A 26,100-nucleotide genomic window follows, 5' to 3' on the forward strand; every position below is an offset into this window, starting at 1 on the left:
AGGAGGCTGCAATGCTTGGTAAGAAATGTATGCATTATCCTGCCCATGTAATTGTAACCCCTCTGTACAGTATGTTCACAAATAAAATAAAATAAATTAAAAAAAAGAATTTTGGAAGGGGTGACATTGTCCAAAAATTAAATATACTCATTACCTGACTTATGAAACTGTAACCCTTCTGTAATCACCTTTATAATAATAATAAAAAAAACTGTGAAAGGTATTCATAAAAATCTCAATGTGAAAGGACTCACCAACAATTTGATGGATATGAGTTTTCCATTCTCAAATGTGGTATTCATGAGAGTTACCTGGAAGATTTAGTGAAAGGTAAATATTTGGGCCCATCTCTGAAATTTCTGCTTAAGCTGGTGTAGGATGGGACCTAAGGTTTTCCATTTTTAAAGAAATGCCCAGTTAAATCAAGTCTAGGGGCACAAACCTGTAATGCTTAGGATGATGAGGCAGGAGGATTTTGAGTTCTAAGGTAGCCTGGGATATAATAGCAAGGACTTATCTAAAAAAAAAAAAACCTCCAGGTGAAAAAGAACTCCAAATAAGTTTTGCTTTTGTTCAGAGATCTTTAAGAAAAAAAGTAAAAAATACAATTTACAGGAACTGTTTAATGGAAAAAAAATTTTTCTAAGTCAGGTGCCAATGGCTCACACCTGTAATCCTTGCTATTCAGAGGGCTGAGATCTGAGGATTGCAATTCAAAGCCAGCCTAGACAGTGAAAGTCCTTGAGACTCTTATCTCCAGTTTACCACCAAAAAGCTAAAATAGAGCTGTGGATCAACTGGTAGACAACTATCTCCAGCACAAAAGTTCAGGGACAATATCCTGGCCCTGAGTTGAAGCTCAGGAACTATAATGAAAAATGGTATATGGACACTGGGTCTAACTGGCACCATCTTGGCATCTTGGTGGATGATGGGGATTTTCTGAAAACTCTTAGAGGTGAAACCCACTTCCCCACTCATGCTCTCAGATGATAGGCTCCTGAATGCTTAGAAGCAGATGAGGTGGGGACTTGGACCTTCCAGAGCTGTGCCTTGAACTCATGAGACTCTGAACTCTCAAACTGGCTGTGGACCTGCCCCCTAACCATGACCCTACTTAGGCCCCTTCACTCTGGCAGCCATTGTGCCATGCTTCCTGTCTCTTGACTTTTCTCTAGTCACCATTGTGTCCTTCTTCAACTCTTCATTAGAGTTGATCTGGTTTGTTGAGATTGCTCTTTATTCTACAACCCTCATGGCTCAGCTTCCTAGCAGTATCAACTGCATTTGAGGGCTGCAAGGTTTTTGGTTTGTTTGTTTGACATCAGTCTGCTCACAGTCCCTGGATTTCTAATAAAGACTCCCGATCCAACTTCTTAAAGTGTGGCTCTTCTGTATCTCACTGATCAAATTCCAGTGTAACATTTGGAGGCCCCTAAACTACACTTGGACATGGTAAATTAAATAGGAAAAGTAGGATATTCTTAGGAGAGGATCACAAAGTCTCAATAGCTATGTGCATATGATCACATAAAATGTTTACTGAATCGAATCCCAAGAAATGGAAATGAGAGGTTTTCTATTTTACATTTTGTGTTCCTTTCCCTTCTCCCCCTTTTGTTGATGTTTTTGATGTCTGTACTTTTTGTCTTGTATGTAAGTTTATCTGTTTTGAGGATGGAAGGGGGAAGCACACAAACGGTGGGACAAAGGGTGATAGTCACTAGACACTATGTTGAAAATGAACTATACAACTTGTGGGGGAGGGAACCAGGAGGGGAAAAAAAAACTGGGAGAAAAGGATGGAAGAGGTGACACTGAAAAAGAAATGCACTCTTTGTCTGACTTATGTAACTATAACTCCTCTGTACATCACCTTTAAAATAAAAAAGATGTTCTAGTGTTCACAAGGGAAGGACTAATAGCAGATATTCAGGTATAGATCAGCCATAGGAAAAACACCAGAGCAATAAAGGAAATTGTGTGTACCACATTATATGAAGTGAGAAAATGGTATTCAGTAAACACTGACTTGTTTAAAAAAATCTATCAAGAAAAAAAAAGGTAAATGACTGAAACCAAACTAAAAAAGGGACCCATACACACAGATGTCACACGCATTATTAGGGTAAGGGACTATCAGAAGCATTTAATGCTACCTCATATATATATATAACATCATCAATGAAATAGACAAATGTCTTAAAAGGTGGAAATATGCTGAATAAGACAAACCTTAATATTCCCATATAAATTTTAAAAGTGAAGTAATAATTTTAAATGTTCTCATAAGAAAATACCATTCTTATCAGTTTTAAAAAATTTATTAAAAAATAAAAGAAAGTAATTTGCAATTCATCAATAAAGCCAGAATCACTCTAATACCAAAACTAGACAAAACTACCAGAAGAAAACTTCAAATCAACATCCCTCACAGATGATGATAAAATGTTGGGAAAAATAGTATCAATAAAAATAATACATCAAATAAATCAAATAATAAAAGAGAAATTCCAGAAATAACCAGTTAATTAATTGCTCCTTGCCTCATTAATCATACATAAATTAAAACCAATATTTCAAAGATGTTAACAGATATGAATACCACAGAAATAATTTGTTTTCTAAGAAAAATAACATTTAAAATCTTACAGGTAAAACTAAGACCGAATAAATTAGGATCAACTTTATTGCAATCATATGTAGTAAAATAACAGTAAGACTTCAGTGCAGATTAAAAGCAATCTATCACAAGTATGAAAAAATTTGATGATGTGCTACAGTTAAAATTTTACAAAGTATTCATGTTTAGGAAATGTTAGCTATGGTATTCAGTAAACACAGAGTTCAATAGAGCAGTGTAATAACAATGTGCCTGATAGGGTATAGGAAAATTTAAGACAGCAGAATGATGGCTTTTCAGAAAAATTACCCCATTTGAATATAAACTTCATTTACCAAAAACATAATTTTTAAATAATTTAATAAGAATAACATGATAATAGTATAACATCTCTACTTCTTACATTAAGACAAAATAGAAGGTAAGGGAGCAACTTTCAAATTCATTGACAAGTCTCCAGATTTCTTCAACCTGCAAGGTGACAATTCAATGTGTCAAGTAAAAGTATCTTTCTAAACTATTTTTTGTAAGGTTATTTACTACCATGTAGATGTGTGAATTCTGACATGTAAAGGTCTTTAGTTTTAGGAAATTAAAATATTAAATAGCAGCCTTCTTCAAAAGCAATTTGTATTATATCACTGTCAATAGAGCTACTTTCCAGACTCCAGTTTTCCCCAAGTGATGATGCATGTCTCCTAAGACTGTGATACAATCCAGAGAATTCAGACATCTTTTACTTTAAAGCAATAATTGTCAACTTTCTACTGTAATACTGTAGGTGACTGAGAGTCTAAATCAGGAATTAAATTCTAGTGAATTTTCACATAAGTTTTGGAACACTAAAATCTTTATTACCTTACCAGAGATATTAACTTTTCAAACATCAAGACATTTACTAAGAATTCTATCAGATCAGATGAGAAAACAGGAAATTTTTACACCCTTGATTGTAGATCTACTTTTGTTAAAATTCTCTCTGTCCTTAATTTCAATGAGGCTCATGGTTGGGTTCCTGCCAGATCAAGTGCCAGCAGAATTCTTCAATTAAGCAAAAATCACTTAAGAACTATTCATGCTCTAACTGCTTTAAGGTAACTTCCAAGAAATTACCTTCTTAAAATTAAAACAAATGCAAGGCAATTCTACCAAATAGTTTTCTAAGTTGTGAAATGGATTTCTAGAGTCAGAACTCAGCAGCAGTGCTAAAGGCACTTTTCTTCTATAAAAAAAAAGTTTCTCATACAATAGGTTTCATTACAGGGATGTATTGACTGAAACTAGTTTCACTGCCACTAATGTTCTGCTTAATTTTAAAGATAACATAATATTGAATAGAATAATGTATTCTATTAGTAGCATTTTATTGAAGGAGTAAACTGATTTATTGTGTTTATTTGTTCAAATAAGAACCCTGATCACTTGCCATAAATCTTCTTGAGTCTAAACAGAAGGCTAAGATGGAACCTGATAAAAATAAAAAGTTATCATAAAACTTAATGAAAAGTCCAATTTGAAAATTGAACAGTGAACTTCCCAGCTTCATGCTTTGCTTAGGGTGTGAAGTTTTTGCAATGAAGATGAAAAAGCTAGTCTAGCTTACTTAAAATGGCTATTTTGAGTCTTCATTTGGGAAAAACTATAAAAATAATTAAAATCTGTTAAGGAAGTATGCCCAGTTAATTCTTGGGCAATTCACTCTAATACTATTACTAGTGTACTTTAAGGTAACTTTTTTAATTTAAAAAACCTTCTAAAGTTTAAGTTTATTCTTTGAGGATGAAAGGCAGAACTTAACACATGTTCACAGACTGAAATTCTATTCTTTGGAGCTTTAGCTTTTATATACATTAGCTTACTGCTGATTTGGCTTTCCATTTCTATAATGTTATATAACCAGATTCTTAATCTTTTCAAGTTATATTATATATATAGTGCATTTGGTATTCATGTATGTGGTGTTTGAATTAATAGTTTGTTCCTTTTTTCATTTATAAAGACCATTTGGCTTATTTCCAGTTTTAAATGATTATGACTTAAACCACTATAAACAGTTTTTCATGTGAATGTAAATTTTTCATTTTACATGGAATTAGTCCATTGAAAATTGTACAATCAAAGTGGTAAGAAAATGGATGGTCTAAAATATATTCCAGGAATAATCGACTAGATTTTTGTGATAGATTATATTTGCAATGGAAGAAATCAATAATATTATAAAATCTTTTCCTGAAAAACGGACAGAATGGACTTGCTAAACCTGAGCCAGGTGAGATAAGCACAGGTTTTGGAGGGATGGTATTTTCACTATAAAAAAATTCAATCTTAGACATGCTAAGTTTGATAGTGTAAAAATCAAAATTGCACTTTTTGTTGTACCACTTATATTAATAGACAATTTTGTAGAATTTTAAGGGAAAGGAATATAACGAGAATATAATAAGAATCCAGTTGTCATATGTAAAAATTTACAAGTGGACTAAGCTTCCTTTATTTCATAAAGGAATATTTGTGGGGTGTAAATAATTCAGGTAAATATTATATTTGTTTGACAGCTGAAAGTAGCAAAAAACAAAGCAATTCTACTTTCTTGAGAGTATGAGCTAAGTTTCATGATTAGGAAATTTGTCTATGTTGAAATTTTCATTTTTGTTCCTGTCAATTATTACTATATATACTTTTATTCTTATGTCAAAACCCTTAGGTTTTCTTTAGTCCCTTGAATCTTAGTGTGTTTAATCTCTAATGGCAGAATCATTTTAATTACATCCAAAGGCTAAGCATAGTATTTTAGCTTTGATACTGACTTCACAATCAGAAAGGATTTCTAAGAGCTCTTACTCTTCCACAGGCTTATATGGCTTATTTCTACCACCTTCCTTTCAGTGGATAGGAAAAGAAGGCAATGGAGACAAAAACAGGTTGGTAAGTCCCTATGTGATTTAACGTAACCACAGATCTTGTTTAAGTGACCAAATTTTGTCACCTCAATGAATATATTATAAGAGAAACAAAAAAGTGCCAACTCTGAAGTATCTTAAAATACACTGGGTGATATGCAAATATATTAACTGAAATATGGTAGGGTCACGGGAGATCTGAAATAGTGTAATTCCTTAGAAAGCCCAAATCAAAAGTTCAGCAAAATAAAGCATTAGGAAGCATGTACTTGAAACTGGTGAAGTGAGCTTAAGGGGTAAGATGTAGATAAATGAAGAAGTGAAGAGAGAGAAAATGCAGACAAGAATCCAAAGTATATCCTAACATATTAAGATGAGTGGGTGAAAGGGTATGTAGGGGAGGGATGAGTGAGAATATTGAAAGGGGTGACCCCATTGATCAAGATACACTGCATTCATAAACTGCTTTGTTAAGTGGTAACTCCTTTGTACCACTACTTAGACAATAAAAAAGAAAAATAGAAAAAGATCCACAAAATATCAATTCCTCTTAAGATTATCACTAAGCTTTTAAAATAGGCAAATTTATGTTTATACCTAGCAATCTGTATGTTTTGTCAGATTATATACTTTTCTACTCACCAAGTATACTTTCCACAAAATGATTTTTTGCTCAGATGTACCATATCCTAATCATTTCCTTATTTTTTCAGTAACAACTTATATTTTAGCTGCCTTACTCATTATGACTATAAGTTTCTAAATGAGTACTCTCAGATAATTATGAACAATGTAAAAGAAGAGACACTGATGAAAGTGAACTATACTATAAAATGGGTGGAGACAGGAGGGAGGGATTGGGAGAGAATGAGGGAAGGGAAGACACTGTATGAAAGGAAATGTATTCATTACCTGATTCATGTAATTGTAATCCTTCTGTACATCACCTTTATAGTAACAATAAAGTAAATAATACTGAAAATTGTTAAAAAGAAAGTTTCTTCTGAGGATCAAAATGAATCCTGGTTGAGAACTGCCTGATATAAGAGGAAAAAAGTAGACAAAAGACAAAAGGAGAATGACAATCAAGCTTTCTATAGCTATCCCATTCCCTCTGTCCCCTCCTCCTGCTTCCCTCTATAATCCTAATGAAATTACTTAAAAGCCTGAAAGGACAAACTATTAGTTATAGCTCATTGGTCAGAACTATAACCTAGTGCCACTTCATCCACAAAAATAATGTAGGTTAAGCCGGGCACTGACGACGGCTCATGCCTGTAATCCTAGCTACTCAGGAGGCTGAGATCTGAGGATCACAGTTCAAAGCCAGCCTGGGCAGGAAAGTCCATGACAGTCTTATCTCCAATAAACCACTAGAAAACTAAAAGTGGCACTGTGGCTCAAGTGGTAGAGTGCTATAGCCTTGAACTGAAGAGCTCAGGGACAGCGCCCATGCCCAGAGTTCAAGCCCCATGACCAACAACAAAAACAAAAATAATAATAATGTAGGTTATATAGCTAGTTTGCATATGTTACTTTTAATAAGACTGGTGTCAATTAAGAAGAAAAATGGGATAACAGGTAAATGAATTCTAAGTAAGCAAATACATTCTCTACCAGAGAAAATATTTCAGAACTTAGTTTTCAAGACAACTTGGTTTTGTCTTTTTAAACAGACTTTTTTTTTAATTTTTATTTTTTTGGTCGTGGGCCTGAACTCTAGGCCTGGGCCTTGTCCCTCAGTTCTTCAGCTCAAGGCTAGGGCTCTACCACTTGAGCCACAGCACCACTTCCGTTTTTTTTCTGTTTATGTGGTACTGAGAAATCGAACCCAGGGCCTCATGCATGCAAGGCAAGCACTCTACCAATGAGCCACTTTCCAGCCCCTAACCAGACATTCTTAAGTATATCCTTATGAAGGTTTTAAAAAAAGAAATTTAACCATCATTTGTGTCTTATAAAGGACTGTTCAAGAAGCTACTTTGTAGAGGTTGTCTGTTCCCTTGCGAATTAGTGTTACTTTCCTGTTCTTTATATGTTCATTCTTCTTCTCTGAGAGTCCAATTACAAAAAATATTAAAAGCTTTTGATATTACACCAAAGATGATTAAAGCTCTGTTCATTTATTTTTTTTCCAATCTTGGGTCTCTGGGGACATGCCCTTGAAGGGGACTGTGGAAACATTAATTATCACAGGTGTTTTGTTATAGTGTAGCTAATACAGGTGTCAACTGTACAATCACCTTATATCTTATATTATATAATCACGTATCTTTTATGCCAGTAAATAATAGCAGTTTTCTGTCCTTGTTGTTCAAGACTATAATTTGTCCTTTCTTTAGGACTAAATGACATTTGAGATGCAACTTAATACACAGAAGTAGAAAGGAGAGTTTAATATAGGAAGAAAATTGGTGTTATTTAAAAAAAAAATCCCTATAGTGGGAGAACAAAGGAGGGGGAACAATGCTCAACAAGAAATGTACTCATTACCTTACTTATGTAATGGTAACCCCTCTGTACAGCATCTTTACAATAAAATAAAAATAAATGAATATTTGGAAGAGATATAAGGTATGGTTTTTAAAGGCAACTATTAATAACAATATACACATCTTCCAAATTATGATAATAAATTCATAGAATAATGAAAAAAATGTCCTAAGCTGGGTGCTGGTGACTCACACCTGTAATCTTAGCTACTCAGGAGGCTGAGACCTAAGGATTGTGATTCAAAGCCAGCCCAGGCAGGAAAGTCCATGAGACTCTTATCTCTAATTAACCACCAGAAAACTGGCAATGGCATTGTGGCTCAAGTGGTAGAGCACTTGCCTTGAGCTGAAGAACTCAGAGATAGCACCCAGAGTTCAAGCCTCATGACCAAAAAAAGAGAAAAAGCTTTAGCAAATAAAATAAGTAACATATAAGAACATACTTAAATCAAGGCCTGACTCTACTATTGCTCAGGCATTAATCTCCTAAATTTTGTTATTAGCAAAAAAAATCATATACGTAGCATCAAGTACTCATTTTGTGGTAGGCACTGTCATGTTTTGATATGCCTGATTGACAACAACAGTTTTATTTAAACTGTTTTGCCTGTATGCCACTAAAAATCAAGATTACAATTTCGCAAAATGGAAAGAACATTTGCAGAGTATTTCAATTTTTAAAAACTTAAAAAATGGAAAAAATAGTATTTTATTGAACTTACTTCAAACTAAAAACTAGTTTTAAACATACCCTTTTGGAGGCAATCACTAATTTTTATTCATTGTGTACTCTCAATGAAAGCTATAGAAACCAAATCACAAAATCTTGAAAAGGATGGGGGGGGGAAGGAAGGAGGAAAAAAGTAAGTAATTTCTTACTGATCATAAATGTTAAAACAATGATCAAAATGAAAGAAAATGATTTACATTATAACTAAATGTTTGAACTAATAAATCAGACTGCCAATGGGTCAAAATCACTATACAGTGAGAGTACAAAATACTTTCTGAAAGGATTTCTACTTTTTTTTTATGTAACTTTTTAGGAAAGAAAGAAAATAAACTTAGTAGAAGCAAGGAGATAAAAACAAAATACAACGCATCAAACTGGCTCCTCAGTGTGGCTTCCTTCCATTTCTTATGGAGTCACGTACCCAAACAAGCCAAATTTAATATGGATGTCATATTATAGGCAGTTTCCAACAGTCCAAATGTTTAACTGAAGATATAAGAAATGTCCTAAAAACTTGTCATGATAATCATGCTATCATCTGCTTTTTGGATTAAATACATATGATTATTTCTCAGAATTTGAAACAGTATTAAAAATACAGCAAAATAAAGAAATTTTCAGAGAATATTCTTTAGTTTTTCTCTGTCTGGTAGGTAGGTACAAACATTAACATGCTGGAACTCTAATACAGAGACACAGAACACCCTCCGTTCTTCCTCACCATCTTATATATTCATTTTTCTGGGCAAAGCTGTGTAAACTAACCAAAACCCTTAAGCTGTGATGTTTATTTTTCATATTAGAGCTTATTCTAAAAATATCACACACACACACACACACACACACACACACACACACACACAGTACTGGAAAAAAAAAACACAAAAATCCTAGTCTTATAGCTAGATGTATTAGCAGTCAAGGTCCTTGGTTTGATTCCCCAATACCAAAAATAAATCCAAATTTCTCACTGCCAAATACACTGTTTTACAAGTGTTTTTAAAGTTAAAAAATCAAATAAATTATTTTAATAAAAAACTATTTTTTAATGCCAGTCTAGCATGCTACCACTTGAGCCATAGTACCACTTCTAGCTTTTTTCTGTTTATGTGGTACTGAGGAAAAGAACCCGGGATTTCATGCATGCTAAGCAAGAACTCTACCACTAAGCCACATTCCCAGCCCAAAGCCTAATTTTTTATTTAGTGCTTGTAAAGTTTACAGTCCTTTAAAAAGACTCAGTATGTAATCAATTAAAACAAGTAGAAACATCCCATCTACTCCAGTAACAATCACATAATTGTGTTAGAATCCTAGCCCCATTCATTACAACTGGCTTTGAATAAGTTATTCAATTTCTCTGACCTTCATAAGAGAATAATAATGGTACCTACTTTGTAATATTAAGATAAGAATTACATGTCAATATACATAAGGAGCTTAAAACAGTAGTGATATATTATTGTAATACTGTAAATACAAACTATCACTTCAAACTTAAAAAGTACAAAGAGACAGATTTAGAGTCAGACAAAGCGTTGAATAGTGTTCCTAACACTAACAATATAACACTGGCAAATTACTTCATATTTCATGTTGAAGGAAACAACAATATCTAGTTTGGCATTTAGACAATACAAGATAATATTTGTAAAACAAATGGCACAGAGAAGTAACAAAAATCACTTTTCATTATGATCACAACAATCAATTATATCCCCCAATAAAGTGTTTTTCCCAGTAGAAGCAAAATTAATTTTACTGAAAACCACTTATATTAATAGGAAAACTCTATCTATCTATCTATCTATCTATCTATCTATCTATCTATCTATCTATCTATCTATCTATCTATCTATCTATCTATCTATTTATCTATCTATCTGCCCATTTTGGGCTTAAACTCAGACTCTGGCCCTGTCCCCAGACCTCTTTTCTTTTTGCTTAAGGTTAGTACTCTACCACTTGAGTCACAGCACTACTTCTGGCTTTTTTGAGTAGTTTATTGGAGATAAGAGTCTCATGGGAACTTTTCTGCCTAGGCTGGTTTCAAACTGCAATCCTCAGACCTCAGCCTCCTCAGTAGCTAGGATTGGTGCCTAGCTTTAGGAGAACTGTTTTAGATCCCAGAAGAGAAAAAGAAAAAGTGCATTTAGCTGAAGGTTTTCATTTCTAATCCTCTGAAAACGTAGAGGAAGGTTAACTTGTCTACAGGATGGAGTAAGAAAACATCAAGGAAATATTTTCAACATAATGTAATTTTCAGGGCAATTAATTTTACCTTAAAGTTGCACTAAAGTAATTCTTTGCTCTTAAACTGTTGTGTTTTTTCTGCTTAAGAATTAAAAAATGAAATGAGAGCTTTGATATAGTTGATGAGTTTGACAGTGAAATAATGGTAGGAAAGGAATATAAAAAGGTAGAAACATTCAGGGACTAAACACTGTAAAGCAAAATATACAAAGTTCTGAAACTGCAAGTAGGTGACAAAATGGTAACTGATTTTTAATATGAACACAGCAGAATCCTAACAGAAGTAGACTTATTGGTATTAGACTCAGGAATAGAAACAAAATTATTTTTATTTAAAGTTTTGTTTTGTTTTAAAGAAGAAGACATAGAAGCTAAAATAAGCAGAATCAGACAGGAAAAGCACTGTAATGGAAAATAAATACAAAGCAGAAATAAAGAGCTTTTCAACAATCAAACATTAAGATACAGGATGCTAAGAGTCAACCTATGTTCTGCTAGTAATCAACTATGTGAGCTCCAGTGCCTAAGCTTCCACTTCTGCTAATAAAGAGGCTAAATGAAACAAGTAGTTCTCCCCTATACTGTACATAAGGATAATGTGTTGAAGTTTATCTTTACCATATTCCTGGGGCCCACCCACTGAAATTATGACTGATGGTAATATCTGTTTTATAAAAAGCTACCTTTCACTCAAGATAGTCTAAGAAATTATTCAACATTTAACACTTTATACTACAAATAAAAAATAAAGTTAAGCTCTAAATAAATGCATTAAAGAATTATAGGCTGAGATTTACTCTAACCAATGACTGTCAAAAATATATGCATATGACTATAAGACTATATGGATAAAAAATATATATAGACATACATAGTATTGATATGATCAATTTTGAAAGAGTCACCTTTTTTATTTGTCAGTAGGGGGGCCTGAACTCTGGGCCTAGGTGCTGTCCCTCAGCTCTTCAGCTCAAGGCTAGCGCTCTACCACTTGAGCCACTTCCAGCCTTTTCTGCTTATGTGGTGCTGAGGAATGGAACCCAGGGTCTCATGCATGCAAGGCAAGTACTCTACCACTGAGCCACCTTCTCAGCCCCTGAAAAAGTCACCATTTTAATAACATTTAAATCATAATCTATGAATTTAGAACCCATTTTTATTAATCTAGATTTTCTTAAGATTTCTTTCGGCAATGTTTTGTAGTTTTCACCACACAATTTCATATTTCTTTTATTAAGTACACCCATTTAAATTGTTCATTGGTATAAACAAATAAAATTGATTTCCTCATATAGATCTTATAACCTATAATCTTGATAAACTCTTCTATTAGTACTACTGTATGTGTGTATTCTTTAGGTTTTCCTACATATAGGATCACATTATTTGTGAATAAAAACAGATTTACTTCCTTTATACTAACTTAATTCCAGGATCATAGACTAGATATGCTCTCTTCTTTCCTCTCTTTGTACAAACACATACAAATGTACACACACAATCTTTATATCCTATAAACTCACCAGTATAATTTTAAAATTATTGTTTTTAAAATTATTTAAGAAAACTACATAACTACCTACCTTTCATTGGTGCTCTTTATTTCTATATGTGATCTTGTATTACTGCTTTATATTATTTCCTTTCATCTGCAGACTTCTATTAATATTTACTGTAGAACAGGTACATAGAAACTAAATCTTCTCAATTTTTACTTATTTGAGAATGTCATTATATCACCTCCATGTTTGAATAATAATTTTGCTTGACTGCCTTCAGTTTTTTGAACATTTTATCCCACTGCCACTATCCTCCATTGTTTCTAGGCAGAATCAGTAATTAATCCTATTCTTGTTTCTATTTAGAGATTTTTCATGTTATATGGAATATTAAATTTGGTTTCTTTGTAAATTGTAAGGATGGAGATGCTTCTCCGACTGTTCATAAAATCTGAGCTTGTTATATAGCAAAGTACTAGTGAAATTTAAAGTGAGCTTAGTATTAGATGTACTTAACATACATATACATACCAGGTACCAGTGGCTCAAGCCTGTAATCCTAGCTACTCAAGATGCTGAGATCTCAGAATTGCAGCTCAAAGCCAACCCTGACAGAAAAGTCTACCTGACTCATATCTCAATTTAACCACCAAAAAGCCAGAAATAGAGTTGTGGCTCAAGTGATAAAGCATAAGCTTTGATCATAAAGTTCAGGGACAATACCCAGCAACAGAATTTAAGCTCTAGTACCAGCACATATACACAAAAAGATATAATATATAGACATATATTATATGCATATAATTAGGTTGAATAAGATTACAAAGAGTTTTACCACATGACCATAAGTACATATTAATAAGCATAAAATTATAATAAAATGATAGGGAGCTTTACTACATGACTATATATTGGCAAAATAAACAAAATTTTTAACCAAAAGAACACATGACAATAATCACAGAATATGAAGAAATTCTAAGTATATTTAGCTGAAAGCACTATAAAAACACCTTGAACAAAATTACACCAATGAGAGTGATAGAAAACATTAACATTAAATGTGTACTCTGCTATGATTTATCTTTAGTACACCTCACTTTCTTAACTATTCCATAACCATTAAGTGATATGGACTTGTTGTGAAAACAAACAAACAAAACACAGAGGACAAGAGATCTTGGGAAATTGGAGATTTTCTGTAGTAATAAGTCTTTAATAAAATCAGAAGAGTAAAATCAGGGATTATGCCATATGCATTGACTGGAGTTAAAACTGATCATTTAAAAAAATTACAAGAAAGGTGCTAAACATGGTATTTCAAAAATAATTAAATTTCTTTCTCGTGGTTCCAATGGCCAGAGCTCACAAAAATAGCCTTTAACTTTGCATAAGTTTGTTTATAAAATATACTCTAACTCTTGACCATATGGCACTTGCTAACACATAGTTTTAAAATGTTTTCTTTATTAAGTCAAAATAAAATTAAAGGTAACTGTTAGCTTTATTTTGCTACTAGGGGATGAACCCCAAGGCCTCATGCATGCTAGGCATGTATTTTATCCTTGAGATACCTTCCTCATTCCAGGCATCTCTTTTTTTTTTAATGTGACAACTTTTATTTATGTAATTTGTAAAAAATACTGTACAGAGGGGTTACAGTTGCACAAGTAAGGTAATGAGTACATTTCCAATTGAGCCTTGTTATCTCCTCCTTTGTTTTTCCCCTTCCCTCTCCCCCAAATTCTCCCCCCTACGCCCTCTTCAATTTGTAAAGTTGGTTTTCAACATAATGTCTTGTACATCTCATTGTTACAATGGATCAACCTGTATCCTTATTTCAGCATTTTGTTATTTCCCTTCCCCTCCCCAAATTAGAAAAATGTATTTACAAGATGCAGGGCACTGACATCAAATATAGTGAAAACAGGGGTTATACCTGTTTGAGGAATCATTTTCTTCATATACTTGGAAAAATATGTTCATACTAATACTTGTAATTTGTCTTTTGCGTGTGTGTGTGTTTTTCCTCAGAGTTAAGACAAACAGTGTAAATCATGAATGATCACCAGTGAAACCTCCAAGAAATCTTTAGCTTAACTCTAAGTCAATACATTTGGTCTTAATGCTGCACTTTTCTCTAGCCCACGCAATAGCAGCAATAGGCTTGGGATACTTGAACTATCTGAACTATTTTCCAAGTGAAAGGGACCAAGTCATATAAATAATCAAGGTTAGCTACTACTTTCCTGGGAAGTCATTTTATTTTATTCAGGTTTTCAAAAAAACCAGAATAACAACAATAAACAACTTTTCAAATTAGAATACAATTAAAACATTCATAATTTGGCTCTATGTTAACATTTTTATGACTTTAGCCAGGTGAGATAGTGGAAGCCTATAATCCTAGTTACTTAGGAGGTAAAGATCAGAGGATTGTAGTTTAAGCCAGTCTAAGCATAAAAGTTCATAGGATTGCATCTTAACTTACAGCTAGGCATTGAGATTCATGCCTGGCTTCCCAGTAACAAAGGGAAGCATAAAGAGTCCAGCTGGCCTGAGCATAAAGCAACACACTTTTTAAAATAAACAACACAAAAAGGTCTGGTGGAGTGCCTCAAGGGGTAGAATATCAGCTTAGCAATAGTGAGATCCTTGAATTCAAACCCTAGTACTTCTTTTTTTTATTTTTTTATTAATTTAATTTTATTTGTGAACATACTGTACAGAGGGGTTACAATTACATGGGCAGGATAATGCGTACATTTCTTACCAAGCATTGCAGCCTCCTCCTTTGTTTACCCTTCACATCCCTTCCCAGCCTCCCCCCTCCCCTCCCAATCCCAATCCTTCTCCTTCCCCCCCCTGCACCGACGTTGTAAAGCTCGTTTTGGACATGACAACTTGTACTTCTCATTGTTGCAACAGGTCCACCTGTATCCTTAAACAACTGCAAACCCTAGCACTTCTAAGAAAACAAATTTTTTTGTGATTTTATAAACTACTGAGAGATTGTTATCCCCTCCCTAATTTTTCTCTCACTTTCCTTTCCCCAACCCTAAATTGTAAAGTTCATTTCCAACATAGTGTCTTGTAAGTATTGCCGTTACATTGGTTCATCCCTTGTCCTTTGTTCACCATTTTGATATTCCCTTTCCCTTCCCCAAATCAGATGAAGGTATACACAAAAGACACAGGGTACTAGAAGCAAAAACAGTGATGATAGGTGATAAATGAGGGGGGAATGAAAGAAAAAAATAACTTCTCACAGTACATTAAAAACAATACGAGAGAGGGAATAAAAATGTTCAACAATAAATGTACTCATTACCCTACTTATGTAACTGAAACCACCTATACATCACCTTTACACAAAATAAAGTAAAATTTAAAACAAGAAAAATTCCAATTAGTAAGTAGATGAGAAATGACAGAATTGTAACAACAATAATAACAACAACAAAATTGGTTGAGTTAGAGATGGGTGAGTGATGAAAGGGATAATACTGATCATTTTTGTTGAATGGTAACTCCTTTGTACAACTACTTAAACATAAAAACAAAATTTAAAAATAGCGTTAAAAGTCTCACTTTTACCACATTCCAGTATTGTTGTTATTAACTTAGCCTTATGTGCAAATTTTAGGCTCAGAACAGAAGTGCATTTAATCAAAATTCTTAATCCTGAAACTGCTGTCTCTACATTGAACATGTGTTTTTCAGAAGGCTTGTAAACCCTAATCTGATCTTCCTTAAGGATTTGCAAATACAAGGTAGAGGAAAATTTTTTAGTACATTTTGATATCAAACATAAAATATTTTTGACACATTACACAATTTTTTCTATAGTATTTAATTGCAAAGCTTATTTTCATTCATTTGAAGATTTAAAGTTATATGGACAAAAAAAAGAGACCAAGTATAAATGGCTAGAGGACAAGAACTATGTCTTTATAACAGTTTTATGTCAGAACAGGCAGATCATTCCCTTAATAATACAATACAACTTGGTGATCTCTCTTTTTCTCTCTTATACACACATATTCATATATTTGACTTGTGTGATTAATATGTATATAAAAAACCACATGCAAAACATTCCAATTTCCTCTTTTTATAAGTCACTAAGTCAAATTTATTCTATGAATTAAGAATGTGAGTTAGGTAAGACCAGATTAAAAAAAAAGACAATGTAATGACTAACAAGCAGTCCACTTGATCTTCTCATTAAGAACAGATCAATTTTTTTAAAAAAGAACAGATCAATGTATTTTCTTTACCATTCCTACTGTACTGTACCAGAGTTTTCCCATTGACCCACAGCCTATTTCACGTTATCATTGCTGACTTCTGGGTCCAAAGAATAGGGGGAAAAAAAGGAAGGCAAAACATACCAACTAATGTGGTGTGGAGTTGAGTATTTTAAAACAATATTACATACTGTGTGAAAATTAACTAAAAGGCAAATGACCTTCTGACATCTTGCTGATCTCATGAAGACAAGAAAGGGTAAAAATAAAAATGGCTTACCTGTTGTTCTTGCATTCTAGCAGCACCAAGTTCTGAGAGAGACATGTTGAGCTTTTCTTGCTGTTCTGATAGGTATTTCTGATAGAGACTTAGAAGTTCTTGGCATTCTCTATACTGTCGCTGAAGAGGTGAGATTGCAAATTAAGGGCAAACTTGAAAAATATTGATTGAAACTGCACACATTACAACTGCAGATTCCAATAAACAGAGATAAAAATGAGAGATTGAAAAGGTAATTTTCAGAATAAGAGAATGAGAATATATAGAGTCATCATATAATTCAACGATAAATGATTATTAACCCAATTAAAAATGGGCCCTTAATATACTAATCAAAGGCAGATACATAGATGACCATTAAGTACAAGAAAATATGAAACACATAATTCGCCATTGTAAAATGCAAATCAAAAGCACAATGAGAAAACACTTCACAGCCACTAGGATGACCATAAACTGTTAAAAGTCTTTAGAAATGACACTGTTGTAGCAAAAGTAATTCTTGCCTAAGTTACACAAAGTTGTTAACTACATTAACTAAATGGGCTTAAAATTTAATTTTTGTCTTGCTTATATAGTATAACGTCAGTTACAATATTTTTCCACTGATATATTTTTCAACTATGACCAGGACATTTTCTGCCTATTTATCTCCCTCCATTCTCTATAGCCTAAAATAGACAACATGACAGTATATCCTGGGGTACTTTCTCATGTGGCTCCTAAAATTTGAAAAGTGATCAAGATGAAAATGCTATATCAGAAAGACTCACTTCAGAGATTAGGTGTTTGGGACACACATATGTCTAGCCAAAAGAGTGCTCTGTTCTTAACTTTTCATTGTGTCAATTTCCTTCTAAGGTTTCTTTTTCCTTTAGATCATTTTGAAGTCTTCCTCTTAGCTTTTAATTATGTATGCTATTGGTATAGCAATTATTGTCCAATGCAATTATTCTATTAAATATTTCTAACAGAGATCATCATATGACTAAGGGTGGAGACATTTCTTAAATGTCAAAATTGATAACTGGTTTCTGTATTCCTTAACATTTTCATAACATAATCACTGCTTCTGGGAGGATTCCTGTTCTAATAACTTCCACCAATTCTGACTGCATAAATAATCAATTGCTTTATTATTCTCATTATTAACCTTTAACAAAAAGAGAGCTGGAAATGGCTTATGGAAGAGGAGCTGGTTCACAGTGAAAGGATAGGTTATTTAGTTGAGAGAATCTATTAACTAGAAGTGCTTGTTCAATGTCTTAAGCAGCAATATTAACAATAGAATGAACAGTGGCCTAAATAAGTTAACAGGCTTTCAAAGTCAATCTATGTTAGACCTGGATGGTTTTATATTTCCATGCATTTGAAAGCAAGCTCCAAAAAACAGGAATGATTTGTGGTGGCCCCATGAGCCTCTGCCTGCCATTCTGTATATAAAATGACTTTTTTTTTTTTTTTTACTCTAGCTGTTACCATAGGCAGTAATGTTTGCAGTAGAAGAACATATTAGCCTGGTCACAGAATATGAATTTTACTCTGGAAATATCAAGCACAATTATACAGCTTATGAGTTAAATGTCAGCATTTGAGACAAATTATAGGCAATTCATTTAAAGACATGCCATGTGGTAGAATATAAAAACAGGTAATCTTATCATTATCATTTTTTATGTCTTTCTTGATTTTACCAGACTTCAGAATATACTGCTTTTCTTCCTTCCTTAGCAAGACAAGACTTCAATTCTCCATCTGGAGAGAGATTTATGTTAGGAAGATGTGGGTAAAATGTCCTCTTTACTGACTGGGCAGAAGAAGAGTACAATGAAGAGAAGATATATTTGACTGACTCTTGGCCAAAAGAAAGGAAAGAATAAAATCAATGCAGGAGATCAAACTTCAGGAAAGGTGTACACCAAACCATGTCATGATTTTAACAACTGGAGTTTTGTCCATTACTTAAGAATGTTTATAAAAATGCAAACTCCCCCAAAATAGAAGTCTTCATAAATAAATATAAATTAATAATACGATCAATATCCAACTCTAAACATCAACTAAGTGAAATACTTCCAAGAGCTCCCCAGAGTTCCATGGATCCTTGAGTTATTAAGTCAAGTGACAAACTCTCTGACTAATCAAAACATGATGTGATGATATAATAACTAGCATGTGTACCTTAAGAGATATATTTGGGGCAACAAAACCGATCATGCAAAAAAAGACCGGCCAAGCTTTTTGCCAATCATTTACCAAATTCTCTCGGAATATTACATAACAGGCACAACAGTAGTACAAAGTAGTACTATAGAGTAAGTTAAATGTACAGACCTATGTGTTAGTATATCATTCCTGATTTCCATGTTAAATCTGGGAGTTAGCAATGATCGGGCAAGTAATTCTAAAATGGAAAATGGACTGCAGGGAAAAATTATTCCAAGATGCTGTGGTTAACAGACATACACAAGAATTCCACATACATATTTTATCATTTTGTTACATTGTGATTTGTGTAAGACTATCACCCACTGATGCAAGTCTGATATCTAATCAGACTATTTAACCAGCTCTTAGTAATTTCTAAGCCTCTAGCTTTTTAGAGAGGTATGAACTCATACAGAAAAGAAACATAATTAGAATTGTGATGTTTTAGATTCTGTCTTTTGCTCAAGTAATTAAGCATTATGAGTTGTTTTTAAACTATACACAATGGTGACCTCAAAGGTCATGGCTCAAGTTTATATGCAAAGACACTTATTTAAAAGTTTATATGGCGACATATAATGTCTACAAACTATCATATCATATAAGCTATCATAGAAGTTATCGATGTACCAGATTGATACAAATTTTGATTTTTTATGGTTTTCTTTTCATATAATATTCTAGAAGAGTATAAATTTTCAGGTATTCACTTGCAAACAAAAGCTTTTCTATTGAAAGTCTATATTCCCTTGCTTCTAACCTACTTAAATATTTATTTTTTACTAAAATGACCCATGTTTCAAAGTAGACACATTTCTCCCATTTGGAAAGGCTGCTTTAAATCAATTCAGTGTTTTATAAACTACAGAAAGTAGCCTAGAATTGTAGAACAAAAAACCTTTATCACATAGAAATTTGTTTGCAAGATGAGGTACATGGTTAGCACTTTAAGATTTTCATTTCAAACAAGAATTTTTGACAATAGAAAGCATTGAAAATGGTCTTACATTAAGATTTCTAGCCCCTTAAAATTATCATTGAAGTTGTATGAATACTTCTGAGGTGACTAATCCCAGCTATAGGGAGCAAACTTAAAATGTTCCTTACAAGAAGCTTTTCTTATTCTGCTTCCTATATTCTAGAAGAAGAGATTTTTTTCTTGACTTTAAATTAAGAGCAACTATGAGCTATCAAATTTTAAGATATTAAATACCACTCTTTATATTCCTATATTAATCTACTTAAACTATGTAACATGCTATATAAGACCATAGGGATACAGGTGGACCCATTGCAACAAAGGAAGAGGCAACAATGCTTGGTAAGAAATGTACTCATTACCTTGCCCATATAATTGTAACCCCTCTGTACAGTATCTTCACAATAAAAAAAACATGCATTTCTAAATTTCAAAGTAAACTAAGACGTCTCTCATTTAACTTTCTACAGATTGAGTAGCCAGGATTATTGTGTGTTCCTGATTTATTTTGACTTTCATCCCTAAACATTCTGTTATTTCTCTTCAGATTTCTCATCAGCCTTTTCTTACAGATACTGTTGCCACCTAGCACACAATGCTTAGCACCAAAAGCAGACAGATAGCTTAGTATAACTTCTGTCTGTGGGTGTGGTATTTTAAAGTGCTAAGAAATAACTTCATGAGAAATAGTTATTTTACAAATAAAATTTACAGCACAGAATAGTTAACACCTTACCCAAAATTTACACTACCAATAAGCTGTGAAGTAAACTCCTAGAACCAGTAGGCCAGTGTTTCATAAAATATAACTTACAGAAGAATCACTTCTGTCTTCTTTAAAAAAAGATTCTGATTCACTAAGTGCTAGCTTCCAAATAATTCTGATCTGCTATTCCAGGCAGTACACTGAGTGTGCAGTACGTCTATGAGATTCCTTCTGTGTATCAGTGGGATCATTAAAGACCATCATTATCCTTCAGAGCATAAAACTTTATCAGACTCCTTTGGTCCAACTTGAGAATGTTTGTGAATTTGTTTTACATGTTTTAGTCAATTGTTTTTATTTTGAAAGGGCATATAGGTAATAAAATTAAATGCAAAATAATCCATTTCATTCTTAAAAGGGAACTTGGATTCTGAGTTTTCAGAGAATTATAATTTATACTTGACTGCTACTTAAATAATAATTAGCAAATATTACTAGTAGAGCTTAATAATTTGTAAAAGGATAATAACCGATAGGAAAAATAATCAAATTTTATTTCTCCTACTTTCAAATAGATATATATCCTCTACCTTTACCAGTATAGTTTAAGCGTACGTTTATAATATGATTTCTGGATTTAGTTCAAATTGCCAGACCATTGGCTATGGCCTTTAGGAACAGTATTCTCAAAATAGTTACAAGCATGTTTTAATACAGTATGAAAATACGACCCAGTTAATACTTCTAAGTAAAATTCTAAGCAAAAATTCAATAAAGTATTATTCACAATTAGAGTTAAAATGGAAAGAGATCATTACTGACCTCTTTATAAATGACTGAGACTACTAACCACAAATTCAGGGAAAAATTATGAGACTTCTATGTACAGTTTTATTATCTAAACTCAGCAAATGTTGCAAAGATTGAATTAATAAAGCATTTTATGCACAACTTTTCTTCACAGGTTTATAAAATAATTAAACTTATATAGACTTTACCAGAATAACTTAAAAATTGGAAAGGTATAATTTTTTTTGCCTGACTCTCCACTCAAGAATGTTGTAGAGAACAATCCCAAAATATTCAAGGAGAAAAGTTTTATAGTATCACTAAGATCAAAGACTTAGTTTTGCTTTACAGTTACTATCCAGTACTAAGTAAATTAATCTAAGAGGAAACATTTAAACGAACAAGGCCTAAGGCCTAGCATTTTACTATATGTGATTAACAACAGTGAATTATACCTACTAAAAATTCAAATCAACATGAATAGAATAACTGAGGTCAATTATTCCTATTCTACTTTTTTATTTCTGTGTGTGATTTTTTTGACAGAAAATCTGCTAGGAGGCAGAAACTTTTTATTTCATTTCTATCTCATGTTGATTTTTCTTGAAAGTATGAGCTAAATCAACCTACCAATGTCTACACTGAGACAAGGAAATGATATCCCCTTTTGGACTAATGTAAGATATCTTTATACAACAGAAGTTGAGACAACATTAGTCACCAGAAAAATATTTTAAACAATAAAATAACTGCAATGTATTTCTGTTTTCAAACATGCTAGAATAACAACAATCATCCCTATTTTATTTTTATTAAGGATATATAAAATTTCTAGACATCATGTACCAAGTAAATGAGATGCCTGTGTTGTTTTTTTCTCATATCTTCTATTACTTGTTGGAAAAGTCAGCAAATGGGAAAAGGCAAAATAACACACACACAAAAAAATTACCAAATGCAATACCCAAGCACCATTTCGCATGTATATAAAATAGTATGTGTGCCAAACAAACTCCAAAGGTAAGGAAACAAAGAACTTTTTTTCTTAATTTGTGTTTTCTTTCTCTGATGACTCTGTATTCTTTATATACAAAGTATTCATGTGCACATCTGTAGGAAGGTGTGGGGGAGGGCACAGAATCTGAGGAAAAAAGGTGAAAATTAGAGCAGTGGAATGCACTGGACATTGATGAAAGTGAACTGTGTAACATGTGGATGGAGATGGGAGGGAGGGAATGGGAAAAAATGAGGGAACAGATGACACCGTATAAAAGGAAATGAATGTACTTATTACCTGATGTATGTAAATGTAACTCCACTATATATCACCTCTAAAATAACAATTTTTGTTAAAAAATGAGGAAGTTGAAATCAGTTCAAATAGCAGCCTGGCACAAAGTGGAGATGTCACTGGCTTACCAAGTTTGTTGAAAAAGAGAGGAGGAAGTAAACATATATAAGCAAAAACAACAAAAACAAAAACAAAAAAACTGGTCTCTCTGTTCTATCCAAAAGAAGCAAGAACCTAGTCACACAGAAAACTTTTAAGCAAGAACTGCCTTACTTTAGCCAGAAACTACAGAGAAAAAACTTACTCTGTCTTTAAGATTTCTAGATGCCATTCCAACACACATTTCCCATAGGTGACTAATACCTAAATAGGATAAATCCATAGAAATCCATGCTAAAAACATAAACCAACTTCTGAACACCAAATAAATTGTTAAAAATCAGACATCATAAAGTTCCTTAGTTATAATTCTAGCTATTTGAGAGGTTGAGATTGGAAGAATTGTGATTTGAGGCCAGCCCGGGGAAAAATTGGCAAGACCTCACACCTCAACAAACAGTATGGGGCACATGCCTGAAATGTCAGTTATGTAGGAGGCATAGGCAGGAAAATTGTAGTTCAAGGCCAGCTCAGGAAAAGAGTGTGAATCCCTATTTTTAAAAAAGCCTAAAGCAAAAGAGCTAGAAGCATTGCTCAGCACAAGTAGCAGAGAGCTTGCCTAGTAATCTAAATTAGGTTCAAACCCCGGGACTGTCAAAAAAATCTTGAAAGCAAGACAGAGCAACACCTATTTAAAGGTGGATACTGGAGAATAATGGAAAATGATAGTGGATTTCTCATAAAACAGGGCAACAGAACATATTTCAAGTGCTGAAAGAACTGTCAATTTGGAATGTTACATTCAGCAAGTATGTCCTTCTGCAATACAGAGAAAATTAAAAAAAAATTCAGATGAAGGACAATTACAAGAATTAATTGCCATTAGGATAGTGTAAAAATTCTTTAAACTATAACAAAGTGGTAAAGGAATTAATTTCAGAATATTAGAAAGAAGGAAAAAAAGACATAGATATCGGTAAATAGAATCGACTTTCCTTCCTCTCTTGAGTTTTGAAAATCATGTTTTATAGTGTAAAAATAAACTTATCCACTAATTAATGTGAATAAGGAAAAACTTAAAAGAATAATTACAGTAACAAGCAACTGCAACTGAAAAAATAACCATTTTAAGTGCATTTTATTTTCACTGATTACTGAAAAAGTATATGGCCATTATAACTTTTTAAATATTCTCAACTTTCTCATTCACAGCTCTCATCAGAAAATATTATTATCTCAGGTTTAGGTGGCCAATAAATATTGAAGCCATTAGTAAATGAATGAATACTTGCTAAGACAAAAAATGTCATCTCTTTATCCTCTTCTATCTTTTGCATGACCTCGGTAACTTTTGGCTTCTGTATAAGCTTTCAATAAGTGCATCCTTAACAGAGTTCTTTTTATTTTATTTTTTCAATTTTAATTTCTTGTAAAGATGCTGTTCAGAGAGGGTAAAGTTTCATCAGCAAGGTAATGCTTGTTGGGCATTGTTACCCCCTCCTTTGTTTTCTCCCACTATCCCTTCCCTCCCCGATCTCCCCCACTCTCCCACAAGTTGTAAAGTTCATTTCCAGCATGGTGTCTTATGAGTATCATGGTTGCAATGGGTCAACCTGTGTCCTTGTTTCAGCATTTTGTTATTCCCCTACCCCTCCCCAAATTAGATAAATGTATATACAAGATGCAAGGTACCAAAATCAAATACAGTGATAACAAGGAAATACCATAAGAGGAAGAACATACAAAAGAAACAAAAAAAATCACATAGTGCATTAAAAATAGCAACAAATAAAAACCTTCCTTTCCTCTTAAACTGCCAACAAATATCTCCCCTCCCAAATATTATCAAAACTCTAAAAGGATTAATATATACTCATGGTCTCTACTTCCTAACTTTCCATTTACTTTTTGGAAACAGTATGTTTTCCTATCCCTCACTTATTATACCGTATTCACAAGTATTTTCTTATGAATTGCTAACTATGTCAATCTGATGGCAGGTTTTAGCATCCTTCATCATACTTTCCCCTTCAAGGATCTGCTCTCCTCTGTTTTCTTTTCTAACTACTGGCCCATTCTATTTAACCAACTGTTCCCTCTTAACTCTTTCACTGACTTTCTTTTATTTACTCATTGTTAAATGCAAACATTCCCTCATATAAGGTCTTAGAACCTATGCAGCTTTTATTACTTCCCCATGACTTGCTCTACCACAGTTTAAAATATTTATGTTGCAGATTCCAGTTTTCTAATGCTTAGTTCTTCAAGAAACATTATGTGACATAGGGTGAGGCTCTATAGGAGTTTCATATCACAAATACGGTAATTATCAAGTTGAGTATGCATACATATTTGGCAATAATCAGCTTATAAAGTGAATGTAAAACAACTTTAATTTCTCCAATCAATTTTAAGTCAACCTGTAAAAATTAGAGTTTTATGTTTAAATAACAAATGTTAACATAAAAAAGTTTTCCTATCCTACTGCTTACAGCATCTTCATAATATTGAATTGTGTCACTCTTTATAAAATACTAATACATATCAATTTTACTTGAAAGAAAAATTAAATTACTTTGGTAGGGAATACTACCCTTATGATTAATTTCCTACTTGATTACCATTAGAGGTAAATTCAAAATGGCATTATAAAAAAATTAAGCTGGGATAACCCATTTATAATGAAAAGAAATCACACCAAACAAAATTGAGGACAACATTATCTGTCAAAATAAAATTTCTTCCTTTTCTTCAACTGCCTATAAAGATTATAGTAATATTTGATTTTCAAACACCCCAATGACTTGTCATCTAGTTTTGTCTGTAACACTTCCAAATTAACTATTTTAAAATAACTTAAAAATAAAATGTTAAAATAAGTCCTTAAGAACTCTAACAAGAACAGAGGGGATGTGGACAGAAAGGAACCTTACTTCATTGTTGGTGGGAATGTAAACTTGTTCAACCACTTTGGAAAGCAGTATGGAGGTTCCTCAAA

General features: G+C 32.9%; 1 protein-coding gene across 1 annotated transcript in view; it reads right to left on the bottom strand.

The window, feature by feature from the left end:
• Kiaa1328 (KIAA1328 ortholog) overlaps positions 1 to 26,100 on the bottom strand; it is a 184,792-nt gene that overhangs the window by 110,138 nt on the left and 48,554 nt on the right. The window contains exons 6-7 of the mRNA XM_013014799.1: positions 17,031 to 17,158; positions 3,027 to 3,094 (exon numbers count right to left, since the gene is read on the bottom strand). Coding sequence (XP_012870253.1) covers positions 3,027 to 3,094; positions 17,031 to 17,158 — 196 coding nt within the window. The remainder of the gene's footprint in view (positions 1 to 3,026; positions 3,095 to 17,030; positions 17,159 to 26,100) is intronic.

The sequence above is a fragment of the Dipodomys ordii genome, unplaced genomic scaffold, assembly GCF_000151885.1.
Source record: "Dipodomys ordii isolate 6190 unplaced genomic scaffold, Dord_2.0 Scaffold25, whole genome shotgun sequence".
NCBI lineage: Eukaryota > Metazoa > Chordata > Mammalia > Rodentia > Heteromyidae > Dipodomys > Dipodomys ordii.